General features: G+C 42.7%; 1 protein-coding gene across 26 annotated transcripts in view; it reads left to right on the top strand.

Moving 5' to 3' along the window:
* The window catches only part of ST3GAL3 (ST3 beta-galactoside alpha-2,3-sialyltransferase 3), a 224,899-nt gene that overhangs the window by 85,389 nt on the left and 123,417 nt on the right, over positions 1–16,093 (top strand). For 17 of the 26 annotated variants that reach the window (XR_010158433.1, XR_001717264.4, XR_010158323.1 and 14 more), the window contains 1 exon segment: positions 578–625. The exons of the other annotated variants lie outside the window; for them this stretch is intronic. Coding sequence is in view for 14 of the 17 variants with exons in the window: in XM_016952333.4 (XP_016807822.2) it covers positions 578–625 (48 nt within the window). In the remaining 3 variants the exon portion in view is untranslated. 26 annotated transcript variants of the gene reach the window in all.

Genomic DNA, 16,093 nt, shown 5'->3' with positions numbered 1-16,093 from the left:
CTGCCTGCAGTGTTTGCATAGGTACTCATGGCATGCATTTTGTGCACTAACATTTCCCCAACTATATAGTCTTTTTCCTTTCTTTGACATCTTCATTTTAAAATTCTAGTGTACATTGTAAATTTCAATAGGCCACTATAAGCCTTTTTTGGGGAAGAAACAATGAACAATTGAGTATATAAGTAGAAGAAAGGGCAAGATCAAAGGGGAAATGTTAGTGCCTTTAACTAGATTCAGGAAGGAACTTTTATTTTGCTTTGTTTTAATTCCATTTTCACTAGAAGAAAGAAAAAGAAGTAAATTTGTCCCCTAATCTGGCAAGAAATGCCTCTCAAGAATTTGGGGCCTGTCCCTGCCTTGAGACGTCTCTCCCTCTGGCAGGAGGCAAGGGGTACTGGGCTGGGCAGGGTCTCCTGGCTCAGTGGATGGGTGGGCATGGGCCTGGGAGGCTGGGCTGTTCGACTGAGTTCCCTTCCAGTTGACTCTGCTTTGAGGGAGGGTTTGGGCAGAGCCAGTGGGAGCTTGCTTTTTTATTATAAGAAGGAGAAAGAAATGAACTTGTCCTCTTGTGTTGCAGATTCAGTGGTTCTTTCCTTTGACTCCGCTGGACAAACACTAGGCTCAGGTACCAACTCTTCCCCCTCTATCATCTTTTTGGCCTTCAATATTAGCCATATTTTTTGTGAAGCCTAATCAAGTATGGGTTTGCTGGGGAGGGCAATGGAATATCCCAGAATTGGGGGAAGTCTCAAGAAGCCTTTCTAGAGACTTTATGGTCAGGGAAGCAGAAGAGGGACATATCCAGAGAACTTTTCCAGTTACTTTAAAAGTGTGCACAGAGGAGTTGCAGTAGATGCTCCGTCTTCATTCAGAGTTGTCAAGAGTCATATAAAAGGATGTCTGTTTTCTGTGCATATATCCTGTCTCAGAAGGTGGGGCAGAGGGCATTGAAAGACCCCAGGCTGTGGGAATGCTGGAGCAGATAACCATCAGGGCTCTCTACTAGAATGCTGGGCTGGTGGGAGCATCCCAGTTTCCTGAGGACATACACTCCATTGCATGTTTACATGCACACCCCGTATATTCAAATACAGACCTCTTCCAGGAGAGGAGTACCACACTGTACTGTGTACTCATGCCAAAATGCATGTAGGTGGACACACTCCTTCTCTTCCCTGTTTACAGTGCAGGACACACAGATCAGCACACCTGCCCCAAATTCACCCAGACCCAGTGGAGCCTGGCTCTGCCATGTCTAGGGCAGTTTACCTGTTCCACATCACTGTGCCTGTTGACAGGAAGTGGGAAGAGACTACTTTGATTCCTCAGCTTGCTGCCATTGGGTCCCTATGGGAGCCTCAGAATGACGTGACTTTGAGGGAAGAGTATCTCTGTGTTTTTAGGTAAAGTCAGGTGGGCCTCATACCATGGGTACTGCCAGTGAATGCCAGGGAGACTGCTGGCCTGTTGAGGGCAGTTAATTCATTTTGCCGTCCTTAGATGTGGTAGATTGATGATTCACAAAACAGCCATGAGGGTCAGGCAGTTGTAGTAGAGTGGACAAGAGGAAAGACGTTCAGAGAATATGATCACAGCCACCACTATTTACTGAGAGTCTGCCTGTTTTACTGTGTGCCAGCACTGTGCTGAGTGCTTTATATACCTCTCAGCTATCTCTTACAATCGCTTTTTTTTTTTTTTTTTTTTAATGTTTATGGATGGGTACATAGTGGGTGTATATATTTATAGGGTACATGAGATGTTTTGATACAGGCATACAATGAGTAATAATCACATCAGGGCAAATGGGGTATCCATTATCTGAAGCATTTACGGTTTATTTGTGTTACAGACATTTCAATTACACTCTTTTAATTATTTCAAAATACACAATAAATTTTTGTTGACTATAATCACTCTGCTGTGCTATCAAATACTAGATCTCCTTACAACAGCTTTGATATCTTTAATTATAGATAAAGAAGCTAATGCTCAAAGACATGAAGTAACCTGTTCAGGGCCATTCATATCTGTCTAACTCTAGAGCCCATCCTCTCTCCCTTAGCATCTTTCTATCTCATACCTTGTGTGCTTCCCACCAAAATGCTGAGGCTATGAGAAGTCACTTTAAGGTAGAGTGGACAGACAGAAAGAGTTCTTAAATGGATCCAAAACTTGCATCTATTTGTATAGTAAAAGATTGGTCATTTTATTACATAAAAGTTAAGAACTTCTATTAATCAAAAGACCCTATTAAGAGAGTGAAAAGGCAGGCTGGATGGGCATAGTGGCTCACACCTGTAATCTCAGCACTTTGGGAGGCTGAGACAGGAGGACAGCTTGAGGCCAGGAATTTGTGACCAGCTTGGGTAACACAGTGAGACCCCCAACTCTACAAAAATTTTTTTAAAATAGTAAGGGCACGGTGGCGTGTGCCTGTAGTCTGAGGTACTCAGGATGCTAAGCAGGAGGATCACTTGAGCCCAGGAGTTAGAGGCTGCAATGAGCTATGATTGCACCACTGCACTCCAACCTGGGTGACACAGTGAGACCCTGTCTCTGGAAAAAAAAAAAAAAAAAGAAGGAAAAAAGAGAGAGAGTGAAAGGAAATCCAGAGTGAAAAAAATATCTTTACAACACAAATAATCAACAAAACGCTTGTTTCCAGAACAAAGAACGACAGAAGTCAATAGGAATAAAGGAGCAACTCATTACAGAAATGAGCAAGACTTGAACAGGCATTTCACAAAAGAGGAAGTCCAAATGGCCAATAAACCTATGAAAAGGTGTTTGATTGTATTAGTACTCAGCAAAATGCAAATTAGAATCCCAATGAGATATCAATACACATCTACCAAATGGCAAAACTTGAAAAGCTTGACAATTCCAATGTTGATAAGGATGTGGTGCAGTGGAAACTCTGATTTTCTACTTGTTGGAGCATAATTTGGTACAACCACTGTGGAATAAACTGTGGCAGTATCTAGCTAAATTTGGATATACACATACCTGGTGACTTAGCAATTCCTCCTCTAGGTATATTATCTGCAGAAATGGATGCTTATACATAACAGGACATATATATGCAAGATATGTGTATAAGAATGTTTATAAGAACATTGTTCATAATTGTCAAAAACCAAAAACAATCCAAATACCTAACAACAGTAGAATGACTATGCAAATTGTATTATATTCATAGGGAACAGTAAAAATGAGCAAACCATAGCCAGATGCAACAATATGGATAAATATTAAAGACATATTGTTGGGTGAAAGAAGTCAGACAAAACAGTACATACTGTGTTTATCCTTTCATAAAAAGTTCAAAAACAAATGAAATTAAACCATATTTGCTTTTAGATACATAATTCAGTATTAAAACTATAAAGAAAAGCAAGGAATTGAATTCTATAATAGCTAGATGGTGGTATTCAAGGGGGTATGTTGAGGGATGGGCACAGGGGGGCTTCTAGTGTGTTGATATATTATTTTTAGTGACCTGAAGGGGTTTTATAGGTGTCCATTTTACAGTAACTCACTAGCTGTGCTTTGTATTAAAAATGTAAAATATAGCAAATATATAGAAAAGTACATAAAACCTCAACGTACAGCTAATAATGTTCAAGGGGATTTTGGTTCTCAGCCTCCATCTCCCTTGGAGTTATAAAAAGATCTTGGGCTTAATCTGCAAATAACTATGGACCATGGCAATAAGCCTCCCAGGTTTGTACAAGGTTCTCAGTGAAGGCTGGCAAAGAATGAGAATTCAGACATTTTTCCACTGATTCCCTCTTAGTGGAAGATAGATCAAGTTGATTCAGAGTCAGCCTCAAATTATAACTGGTTTTCAGTTTACCTAGCCTTCAGTTTTCCCGACAACACCTACCAGCTTCGACACCTAGTTCTGCCTTATTCATGCTCTCATGGAATATTTGCAAGAGGCCAATAGTTTTGCTATCTCCTGCTTTGCATCAAGCCTAAAAGGGAATGGTACCAGGCAAGAGCTGGGCAGAGGTCTTCACAGTGGCCACTTTACTGTTTTATTTGGAGAGAATTTACAAAGCGCTGGGCATACCACATCGCCAAAAACGTTTTAGAACTTTAGCAGGATAACTTTGGAATTAATCCCTATTTGACTTTCTTTCTGTTAGTGTAGGTACTTAAAAGTAAGAAAAAGGTTCCAGTTCCAGATAAGACAGAGTGAGCACACTCACTCTATCTCTGAATGCAGCTAAAGGCCTGTTCAGAATGCATTTAATAGCAGTTTGAGGACTCTGAAACATAAATAGTAGCAGACAGATAGGGGAAGAATACCAGAATTCAATGTATTACTGAACTGGCAGTGAGTTTCCTATTTTCCCTTCAGTGTCCCATGTCTTGGACTCAAGGCACCCCAAACCCCAGCAATGGACACCAAGGCACAAACAGCTTCAGGAAAAGACCTCTAGTTAAAGCTCTGGGGTGGGAAAAGGGCTCCCAAGGCTCAGACAGAGGGGGATATCCCAAGAGTTGTTCCCTCATGCCCCAGCCCCCAGGCAATCCCACAGTGATGGTGGTTGGGAGAGTGCCAGCAGTAGGCCCTTCAAGCACCTAAAACTGAGAGAGAGGAACTTTCCTCTCTGATCAGAGGAGCTATAGTCCCAAGAGGATGGGGTGCAATTTTGGTTGCTTGTTTTCTGTCTTTGCCTTCCTGCTGCTTGGCCCCAGATTTGAGTGCAGTTCAGAAAATTCATGGCATAATGTGGTAATTAAAGCCCCAGCTTTCTGGCCAGAGGCCCAGGAAGGGGAGTCACAAGAAACCAGAAGGCAGGAAAGAGAAAGCAAAGGGAAAGGGAGCTCAGGAAAGCAACCCCTTTAAGTTATTTATGGACTTCAGGATAACCCAAGCTGTGCATGTATGCATCTGATTCTAAACAACATACCAAAGACTTTCAGAACTGACCTAAGGGACAGACCACTGCCCAAGTCCCAGACTGGATGCACACACAGAGGACTCTTCTGAACAGGCTTTGAAAATGGAACTGATGTTGAAACCACAACCCACAGAAGGCTAGTTGGAATTTGCTGCCCGAACCCAACCTGGTCGATTGTCTGCTAAAACAAAAATATGAACATTCTCCACTGGATTTAAACAAGATGTAGAGTCTCATAATAAGATTCAGAATATCCCAGATATGAACCAAAATGAAGAACCAGGAAAATTTGAACTTGCATGGGAAAAGTTAATCAACCAATGCCAGTGCTGAGGTGACACAGATGTTTGAATAATCTAACAAAGACTTTTTAAACAGCTATGATAAAAATGCTCCCCAAAGTAAAGGCAAAATCTGTTGAAATGAATAGAAAACTAGAAAATCTTTGCAAAAAAAGTAAAGGTTAGGTGCAGTGGCCCATGCCTGTAATCCCAACACTTTGGGAGGCTGAGGCAGAAGGATCACTTGAGACTAGGAGTTTGAAACCAGCCTGGGCAACATTGCAGAGAACTCTTCTCTACAAAATTAAAGAAGAATATTAGCCAGGCATGGTGGCACACACCTGTAGTCTCAGCTACTTGGGAGGCTGAGGCAGGAGGATCACTTGAGCCCAGGAATTCAAGGCTGCAGTTAGCTATGATCACACCAGCCTAGGTGCACTCTGCACTCCAGCCTAGGTGACAGTGAGACCCTATCTCTAAAAAAATTTAAAATTATTAAAGATTTTTTTAAATGAAGGTCTTAGCAAACAAAAAAAGAGGAAGAAAATATAAAGAAGAACCAAATAAAGCAATAAAACTATCCAATTGGAACAACAGAGAAAATCTTTTAAAAGTTGAACAGAGCCTAGTGACTTGTGGCACAATACTAGATTTATCATTCGTGTCTTCAGAGTTCCATATGAAATTTTTGAAGAAACAATGGCTAAAATGTCCCAAATTTGGTGACCAAGTGTGGTTTATCCTGGGAATGGAAGGCTGGTTCAACAATGAAAAAATCAATATAATCCACCGTATTAACTGTCTAAAGAAAAAAAACTGCATGGTCTTATTAATTGATGAAGAAAACGCATTTGACAGAATTCAACATCTATTTATGATAAAAACGCTCAGCAAACATAGAAAGGAACTTCTTCAGCCTGACATCGGCCATCTACAAAAACCTACAGCAAACATCATACTTTATGGTAAAAGACTGCTCTCCCCCTAACATCAGGAAACACTTCTGGAAGGTCTAGTCAATGTAATAAAGCAATAAAAAGGATACAGAATGGAAAGGAAGAAACAAAATTAACCGTTTTCATAGATGACATGATTGCCTACATAGGAAATCCCAAGGAATCTACAAAAACATTCCTAGAACTAATAACTGAGTTTAGCAAGATGACAGGATACGAGGTCAAAACACAGAAGTTCATCATGTTTTTAAGTACTAGCAATGAACAGTTGAAAACCAAATTTAAAACACATAGCAGCTTCCCGAAACCAAATACTTATGTGTAAATGCTTATATATAAATCTGATGAAACATATATAGGACCTGTATGCTGAAACTAGTTCCTCTCCCACTTTTTCTTCCCCATCTACACAACTGAAAGTTCAGGCTGCAAACCTCGAATCACCCTGATTGTTCCTCTTCCTTTACCCTCTCCCCCTTTCCTGTCTTCACAATGTGTTCTTCTCTAGCCGCTTCTTTCTAGCACCACTGCCCAAGGTACCATCTTCTCTTCCCTAGACTAGAAACATCTCCTGACTGGCCTGTCTGTGCCGCTTATTGCCTTCTGTACCTTGTAGCCAGAGTAATCTTCCAGAAACATAAATCGGATCCTGTCTTGTTACCACTGAAGCCTCTCCAGTGACCTTACAATACACTTACAATAAAATCCAAACTTGTCCCTCCTTCCTGAGTCCTACTTAACCTCTCCAATTTCCCTGTAGTTCATTTGCCCTCAGCCCACTGCCCTCACGCTACATTGGCATGCCTGTGGCTCCTTGAGGATGTTAGGTCCTTTCCTGCCTCAGGGTCTTTGTGCTTGCTGTTCCCACTTCCTAGACTGTTCTTACCTCCTGCTTTGCGTTGCTGTCTTCAGGCCTCTGTCCCACTGTCACCTCCGCCAGAAGGTCTTCCCAGACCACTTCATCTAAAGTAGTCCACTCCTCTAACCAGTCCTTCTCTAAAAAAGTATGTCTTCAGTTTTTCTTAGCATGCCTCCTTCCTTCAAACTATTTACTTATTTACTTGCACACTGTCAATCTCCCCCACTAAAATGTAGGCTTCATTTTGGCCAAGGACTTGGTCTGTTTTGTTCATCACTGTATCACCGGTATTTAGAATGCGTCTGGCACATAATAGGTGCTAAGTAAGTGTTAAATAAATAGGTGTTAAAGAATAGAAAATTAGGAACAATAATATTCACTAATTAAGGAGTGCTTGAGGTCAAATAAATAATGGCATATCCATTCATTGGAGTAACTGCAGTCATTTAAAATGATGATGCAGTTTTACTTTTATTGACACAGAAGATGTCGAGGATATTGTTGAGTGAACAAAACAAACAAACAGCATGCATATTAAGGCCAAGTGTAGGTAAAATTAAGTATGTACGTTCATACATATACAGTATTTATGGAAAGAGAGATTTCTGGGAAAATAGTCACCAAAATATTTGTAGCAGTTAGCCCTAGGTAAATAGGGGTTTCAAATGGTTCTTACTTCATTCTTTATAAGTGTTTTGGATTTGGATTTTTGTATTGACCATATGTTATTTTAATAACTGGGAAAAAATTAAGTTATTTTTGTTTGGGGAGTAGAGCTCTCTCTTATTTTGTTTAATAATTGCTTTGTGATTGTCGTAGTCTCTTTGGGCTGCTATAACAAAAATACCTTAGACTGGGTAATTTATAAACAACAGAAATTTATTGCTCACAGTTCTGAAGGCTGGGAAGTCCAAGATCAAGACATCAGCAGATTCAGTGTTCGGAAAGGGTCCATTCCTCACAGATGGAACCTTCTGTGTGTGTCCTAACAAGACAGAAGAGGCAAATAGGCTCCCTCAGCCCTCCCTGATAAAAATATCAATCCCATCCTGGGGGTGGAGCCCTCATGACCTAATTACCTTCTAAAGGCCCCACCTCTTAATACTATCACATTGGATATCAGGTTCCAGCACATGAATTCACAGGGGACACCCAACATTCAGACCATTTCAGTGAGTATTTATGCCCTATCTATCCTATGAGGTGGTAAGCTCCATGAAGTTTAAGATACAAACTGCAGAGTGAGCCATTTTTTCCCATTTCCTGTACCAGCAGCTGTTTTGACATGCTGTCCCTCCTAATCCTCCTGCAGCTTAGTGCAAGATGCCCTGGGATGGCCCGGACACAGTTGATGCTGTGAATAGGATTAAATTCACTGCAGTACTCAGCCCTAGATATCTGCTATTTTCCCAAGACAGAAGAGAGATAGATGGGTGCAGTGACATCTTTGGCTGCCGTGGGAGGGGGCTTCCAGGGCTCCTTCTGTAGCCTGTGATTCTCTTACCTGGGGCCAAGGACATGTCATGCTTCCTTGGCCCCCAGTATGCCACGTTGGAGAAGAGCTGTGCTGTGCTCAGATGGAGGCCTGATAGTCACAGGGGACTCTGTTACCAGAAGCTTCCTACTAGGCCTCTCACCTCCCCCACACCAACATACACCCATTTGAGATTGGATCTTAGTTTGTAAACTTCTAAGTTATTTTACTGAATCAGTTAATTTAGTCTAGGTCAGTGGGCTTTTCTGTGTTTATTTTAGAAAAATGCTTTTCCTTTTAGTTTCTCTTTGATTAATTGATCCCATGTTGTGGTTTATTTCCCTGACTTGAGATGATGTGGGAGCTATTTGCACTTTGGCCAGACCTTCTCAGGCCTCTTTTGACTCCCATGATTCATGTGTGGTATGGCCAGGGCCTTCTGACATCACCCTGGGGCAGGAGATGGGAGGTAATAGTACATCATTGCTGTCATGGAAACTGTGCTGCTAATGTGAGGGTCTGCTTTTCTTGTTTCCTCTGAGAGTCATTGTGGGCATAACGTAAAGGAAAGAATCAGCCCTGGGTTGGTTCCACGGCATCCCTGCTAGCCTACTTCATGACTGGGGAATCTTGAACATATCTCCCCTGTCTAAACCTCTCTTTCCTCATCTGTAAAATATAGTACCTGCCTCATGGGGCTGTATAGGTGACAGTACTGAGAACAGCATGAATACAAAGGAAGATGCTCAATAAATAGTAGTTCCTCTCAGTCCCTTCATTCTGCAACCCTGACAGCCCATTTGGAACTATTGCCAACTTCTTCCTCCACCTAAGCCATGGCATATATTACATATGTTTAATACACCCCATGACTTTTTTTTAGAGATTGTACAGTGACATTTCTTAAGAAATGATAGAGCTGTTTTGGCTAGGGTAGGTCCTCATTCCATTTACTGCCATTCCCTTTGTACTTAGCAATTCATCATAGCCCAGAGATTGGAGCCAAAGACCACTTTAAAGAAGATCTGGCAGCAGAGCTGCTTCTCTGGGTAAATGGAGTTTTCTTGCCTCATGGACTATCCTGCCTATGTGGCTTTGTGAATTATAATTCAAAGCACGGCAATTTCTGATAGAACCAAGTTCATGTTTTTATCCCATAAAATACCAAACTTTATATACCTCAATAATGCTCCTTAAATTGGTGTTCATGGGCAATATTTGTAGTTGTCATCAGTAGCAGTCATTTAATAAGCATCTTCTTTGTGCCAGGTACAGTGACAGCTGACTGGAATTTGTGGTGGTTCATTACAATGAAAAAAGGAAGTGGGTCACTCACAACGAAAATGCCAGTAGCATGTTAGGCTCATCATGTACAACCGTATTCCTTGAAATTCCATTCTGGGGCTCAGTAGCCTGAAGGTGAGGCTACAGTAGGACACCTGGCTTCAGGAACCTTCAAGAAGCTCTCTCTTTTGTCCTGGAACAGGATGTGACTGCACAGCCTGGTGCTCCCAACTGCACATCAGAATGTAGGTGGGAAGTAATACTTATGTGCTATACTAGGACAAATAGGAGAGGACTTGGAGTTGTCTACATAGGGCGTTGTGAAAACATTTGTGATTTTTTTTTTTAATATTACAGAACTGTGATGAACAGGCCAGGTATGGTGGCTCACACCTGTAATCCCAGCACTTTGGGAGGCCAAAGCAGGAGGATCAGTTGAGCCCAGGAGTTTGAGACCAGTCTGGGCAACATGGTGAAACCTGTCTCTACAAAAAAATAAAAAATTAGCCAGGCGTGGTGGCATTGCACCTATAGTCCCAGCAGCATTGCACCTATAGTCCCAGCAGCATTGCGCCTTTAGTCCAAACTACTCAGGAGGCTGAGATGGGAGGGTCACCTGAGCCCAGGAGGTCAAGAGTGGGACGATCCGAGTTTGCACCACTGCACTCCAGCCTGGGCGACAGAGTGAGACCCTGTCTCAAACAAACAAACAAACCAAAAAGAACTATGATGAGCAAAATGAAACACAAAGTATTAAGAAATTTATTAAATATTGAATTGCTATACCATAAAAATCTTTTCAAGTTTTTAATTAAAAACTATAGCTTGTTTCAGTGTTCATAAATTTTTATTCAGGAGTTTTGTCTGGGAAGGCTTCACATAACTCCTGTCAAGGCTTTTTAATGATACTCTCTTAAAAAATACTCAGTTATCATCAAAAACTCACACAAATAACTGACAAAAATATAAAATCATTTTTATACTTACTCAGATGTTTACAGCAGTTGAAATTATATTTTAAAAATCCAACAGCTCTTCCTTTTCCTTAATCAAAATTGTAAGGTTGAAATTTCTTCAGTTAGAACAAATGGATTTCAAATCTAATCTCACTTTTTTGTATCAGGTATTTCAAAATAGCGTGAAGCTCTATTGCAAAATGTATATGAATTCTTAGAGCAGTCACCCTGGAGTTGGTTGGAGATCATAAAAGGCTACATTCAATGCACATAAGCAGCGATATTACCCAATATGTGAGAACAGGTGTGTTGCCCTTCACCTGGAGCTGTGCTCCCCTGGGAGTCCTCACCTGGCCGGCCTGCCACTGACCAGCAGCCTCTTGGGCAACACTCTGCTCCATGAGTTTTTCATGCAACATTTTTCATGGAACATAATTTTTACTTGAAAGTACAGTTGACAGACTGTGGTTTTTCAGACTTTGGAATTTGGCAGACATTTTCTCAGTAATGAAAGTGAGCATTATCACTTCAAGGGAAATAACTGACAGTATTTTGTTGCCGGCAATAAAATGTTATTCCATGCGATAGCTTCTCAATACTTAAATTTTAAATTAAGAGTTGGAGGCTGACCCTATGTTATGGCCTCACAATTGGTTGGTTTTTGTTTTGTTTTGTTTTTGTTTTTGAGACAGAGTCTCACTCTGTCGCCCAGTGCAATGGCGCCATCTTGGCTCACTGCAGCCTCCACCTCCCGGGTTCAAACGATTCTCCTGCCTCAGCCTCCCAAGTAGCTGGGACTACAGGCACGTGCCACCACACCTGGCTAATTTTTGTATTTTTAGTAGAGACGGGGTTTCACTGTATTGGCTAGGCTGGTCTTGAACTCCTGACCTTGTGATCCACCCGCCTTGGCCTCCCAAAATGCTGGAATTACAGGCATGAGCCACCGTGCTTAGCCTGGTCGGGTTTTGTAAATGCTCCCTACATGTCTTGTAGGCCAGGCACAGTGGTACGCACCTATAGTCCCAGTTACTCGGGCTGAGGTGGGAGGATCACTTGGGCCCAGCAGTTTGAATCCAGCCTGGGCAGCATAGCAAGATCCCACCTCAAAAAAAAAAAAAGGAATGTGCATTTACCATTTGTTGGATGTAAGGTTCTCTGTATGTCTGTTAGTTTAAATTTAGTAATTGTTCTGTTCAAATCTTCTGAATTCTCACAGACTTTGTGAGCCTGATTTTTCAGTGGTTTATGATGGTAGACCAACGGTGTAGTTTTCTTTTAGTTCTGTTAATTTTGCTTTATGTGTAACAAGGTTTCATTATTACATGTATTCACACTTTAATACATGGGATCCTTTTGTTTATGTCCAGTTTCTGAACCTTTTAAGAGTTTACATCTGTGTTCCAGTGTTCATCCAACAAGTTATATGAATCTTTTGCTATGACATCTAGACTGACTTATTCCTTTAAGGCGGCAATGGAAGAGTTAATGGTTAATTTCAAAGACATCTGAAAAAGCACTTTGTGCATTCACACCTCTGACTTGGTGCACGTGCAGGAGGGGAAGGTCAGGGATTTGCATCAGCCATGTCACTCCCCACCTGGAGCTGGGCAGAGACACACGTGCTCCTTGGTCAGTGATTTTTGTAATCCTGGGCTTTCCAGCCTGGCCAAAGCAGGAAGCCTAAGCCATCAGACTAAACACTTCTGCTGGCTTTCTGCTTTCATACCTGGGGAGGAGAGTATCTTCAGGTGCTAGGAGAGCTGGAATATGAGTGCATATTGTGCCTGGCTGGCCTGGGATTCCTAGAGTGTTCTGTTCTTTGTACAGTTCTGGGATCATTGGGCTGCTGGTGAGACCCAGACTTTCATGCCACTACCTGAGAGGTGAATAGTCCCTGAAGTGTTGGTACACTCAAAATAGCAGTTCCTCTGTATAAGGCAAATTCACATGCAACTCTAAGAACACATTTGTAAAAAGGAGATGCGCTGGGATCTGTAACCTTGCCCAACCCCAGCAGTAGAGAAGCTCTGCTCCTGTATTCCTGGAGCATAATGCCTATGCCTTCCTGATTGCTTTCTTTTCTCATTTACACTTCCTAAAGATGATGCTTAAATTTTCCTGCTAGTCAGGGAACTCTGTGAGGGGCCACACACAGATTGAATAATCAGTAACATGACTATGAGGCTGGGGCTGAGAGTAAAGTGCTTGTCAGGTGAAGACCTTGGTTGAGATGGAGCAGACAGACGCCAGTGACTCAGGTGACTCAGGAAGTCTTTGTGGAGAGGGTTAAATTTCAGGCCTTTATACATGATGGGAGGGAACTGCCTTGGCAAACTGGGAGTTCTTAAAAGGGAACCCCAAAGCAAAACCCAGAAAATAGAAGGTGTGAAGGGCATTAAATAAACAGTGTGGCAGACAGTTAGTTGCGCCTAAGAAGAGCCAGAGGAGGCTCGCTGTGGGCAGGTGACAGTGATGTAATCAGATAGGCTGGGAGCCAGGAAGGGCCAGAGCAAGGGAATCACTGCAGTCGAAGATGGCAGGCGAGGAGAAGGAGAGGGAGAGGAAGCCCCTGCTGCTGCCATCACTGCTACCACCAGCACTGCCCCCTCACTGCAAGGGGTGGAGGAAGACAAAGACTCCAGGTCTCAGGGCACTTACTAGGCTGCCTTGCTTATTTGGTCACTCTTTCCACTCTTCCATCCATTCAGTACATTATGGAATACCAACTCTGTGCCAGATGTGATATTAGGTGCAGAGGTGAGCCCTGCCCTTTACGAGAACCCAAATACATGTAAGCTAGGATAGTTTAATTGAAAGCAACAAAAACTGACTGGGGATAACTGTTTTTAAAAAGGAATTTACCAGAAGGACATGGGTACCCACAGAATCCAATTGGAAGCTAAACATCGAGCCCTCAGAAAGAACATGAAGGGCAGCCCCAGGAATCTAGGTTGCAGGAACAAGTGGTCCCCCTCTTCAGCACATTATTTTTCTCCCTCGTGTCGCTGAGTTTAGGGAAGAAATTGTCCCACTAACCTAGCTTTTGTCAGGTGCCTACACTTTGGACATAAATCCCATCGACAGTCTCACCACTTGCCTGCAATGGGAGAAGAGCAGTTCCCTGAAGGAAACCCAAGGGGCTTGTTTCTAAAAGGACAGAAACAACAGATGTGCATTGCAGGTTCATGAATAAGTTCTGGAAGGGCTGGAGAACACAGATAAGGTGCATTTAGGCTAACAAGTTAGATCAGAGAAGATGTCGTTCGTTCAACATTCCTTCCACATGCCAAGCATAGTGTTAGGTGATGCACCTGTGAGGAAAAGAAGAGTCTTAGTGGAACTTCTAGACTAGCAGAGGAGAGGCGTCTGTTGGTAAATGTATAATCACAAACTGGAGAAAGTACACTGTGGCACAGGAGCATTTGAAGGGTGAGGTCTACATAGGGGAGGACAAGGAACGCTCTTCTTTTTTTTCTTTTCTTTTTTGACGGAGTCTCACACTGTCGCCCAGGCTGAAGTGCAGTGGTGTGATCTCGGCTCACGGTAACCTCCACCTCCTGGGTTCAGGCAGTTCTCCTGCCTCAGCCTTCTGAGTAGCTGGGATTACAGGCATGCACCACCACACCCGGCTAATTTTTGTATTTTTAGTAGAAACGGGGTTTCACCGTGTTGGTCAGGCTGGTCTTGAACTCCTGACCTTGTGATCCGCCCACCTCGGCCTCCCAAAGTGCTGGGATTACAGGCATGAACCACCGTGCCCGGCAAGGAATGCTTTTCTAAAAGAGGGCCTTCGAACTAGGGTCTAAATAATGAGCAGGAATTAACCGAATAAAGAGGTGGCTTATTCAGGGAACTGAAAGAGGCCAAAATCACCAGAGCACAGAGCAGGGGAGACAATAGTATAAGACAGGGATAGAAATTTAGGGAAAAATGTAAAATTCCTTGTTGTACTATAAAAACATCTGTGAAATTGAGCTTTAGTGATGGCTTTATCTTGAAGGATGAGCAAGATGAGTGAAGGCATTGTAGGAGAAATGTCACCTGCAGTAGCTCTCAGGCATAAAGGCTCTCAGGCATAAAAGAAGGGAGTGGCAGGAGATGAGGCTGAGAAGACAGATCAAGAGGTTGCCACGTGAACCAAGCAACAGTGAAGACTCAAGCAAAAGCAATGACGGGATAGGGAGGGGAACAGGGTCTGCATGTAGAAATGAGAGACATTAGTGGTCACCAAAAATTTCCTTCTTGGAGGACTGGATGGTATTGCCATCATTTAAAAACAAGAAGGATCAAGGCTGGGGAACAGGCAAAGATAAGTCTGATTTGTACCATTTTGAGCTAGAGGTAACTGTGGATCATTTAGGAATAATGTGTAGGAAATAACCAATGTGAAAAGGGATTGGGAAATTATTTAATTTAATTTTTTTATTTTGAAACAGGGTCTTACTCCCGTTGCCCAGGCCAGAGTGCAGCAGTGCAATCATGGCTCACTGTAGCCTCGAATTTCCGGGCTCAGGTGATCCTCCACCTCAGCCTCCCCAGTAGCTGGGACCAGAGGTGCACACCACCATGCTCGGGTAATATTTTGTATTTTTAGTAGAGACCAGGTTTCACCATGTTGCCCAGGCTGGTCTCACACACCTGGGCTCAAGCGATCTGCCTGCCTTGGCCTCCCAAAGTGTTGGGATTACAGGCGTCAGCCACTGTACCCAGTAGGGAAAATACTTTAAATAAAGAGAAAGATATGTTCAAAGGCCTGGAGATGATAAAGTTATGTTGGAGAAAGATAAAACAGTTCAGCCTGGCAGGAACATCGAATATGGCAGGGGTGATGCTGGGAATCAAGAAGTGAAGTAGGAGGCTGGGCACGGTGGCTCACGCCTGTAATCTCAGCACTTTGGGAGGTTGAGGCAGGCGGATTATCTGAGGTCACGAGTTCAAGACCAGCCTGGCAAACATGGTGAAACCCCATCTCTATTAAAATACAAAAATTAGCTGGGCGTGGTGGCACACCCCTGTAATCCCAGCTACTCAGGAGGCTGAGGCAGGAGCATTGCTTGAGCCCAGGGGGCAGAGGTTGCAGTGAGCCGAGATCGTGCCACTGCACTCCAGCCTGGCCGACAGACCGAGACTCTGTCTCAAAAATAAATAAATAAATAAATAAATAAATAAATAAAGTAGGAATGATATCTATAGGCCAGGTCTTGAGGGATCTTGTAGGTGAAGAGATTGGGATTTGTTCTGAGAACAATAGAATCCAACCAAACGTTTTAAGCAGGATTGTGATATGGCCATATTTATCTTACAGAAAGATAGCTCTGATTACAGCACAGAGCATCTATTAGACAGGGGCAGGAAGACCTGGCT

This window comes from Pan troglodytes, chromosome 1 (genome assembly GCF_028858775.2).
Source record: "Pan troglodytes isolate AG18354 chromosome 1, NHGRI_mPanTro3-v2.0_pri, whole genome shotgun sequence".
NCBI lineage: Eukaryota > Metazoa > Chordata > Mammalia > Primates > Hominidae > Pan > Pan troglodytes.
The sequence above is the reverse complement of the archived record's forward strand: the minus strand, read 5'-3'. Positions and strand labels throughout refer to the sequence as shown.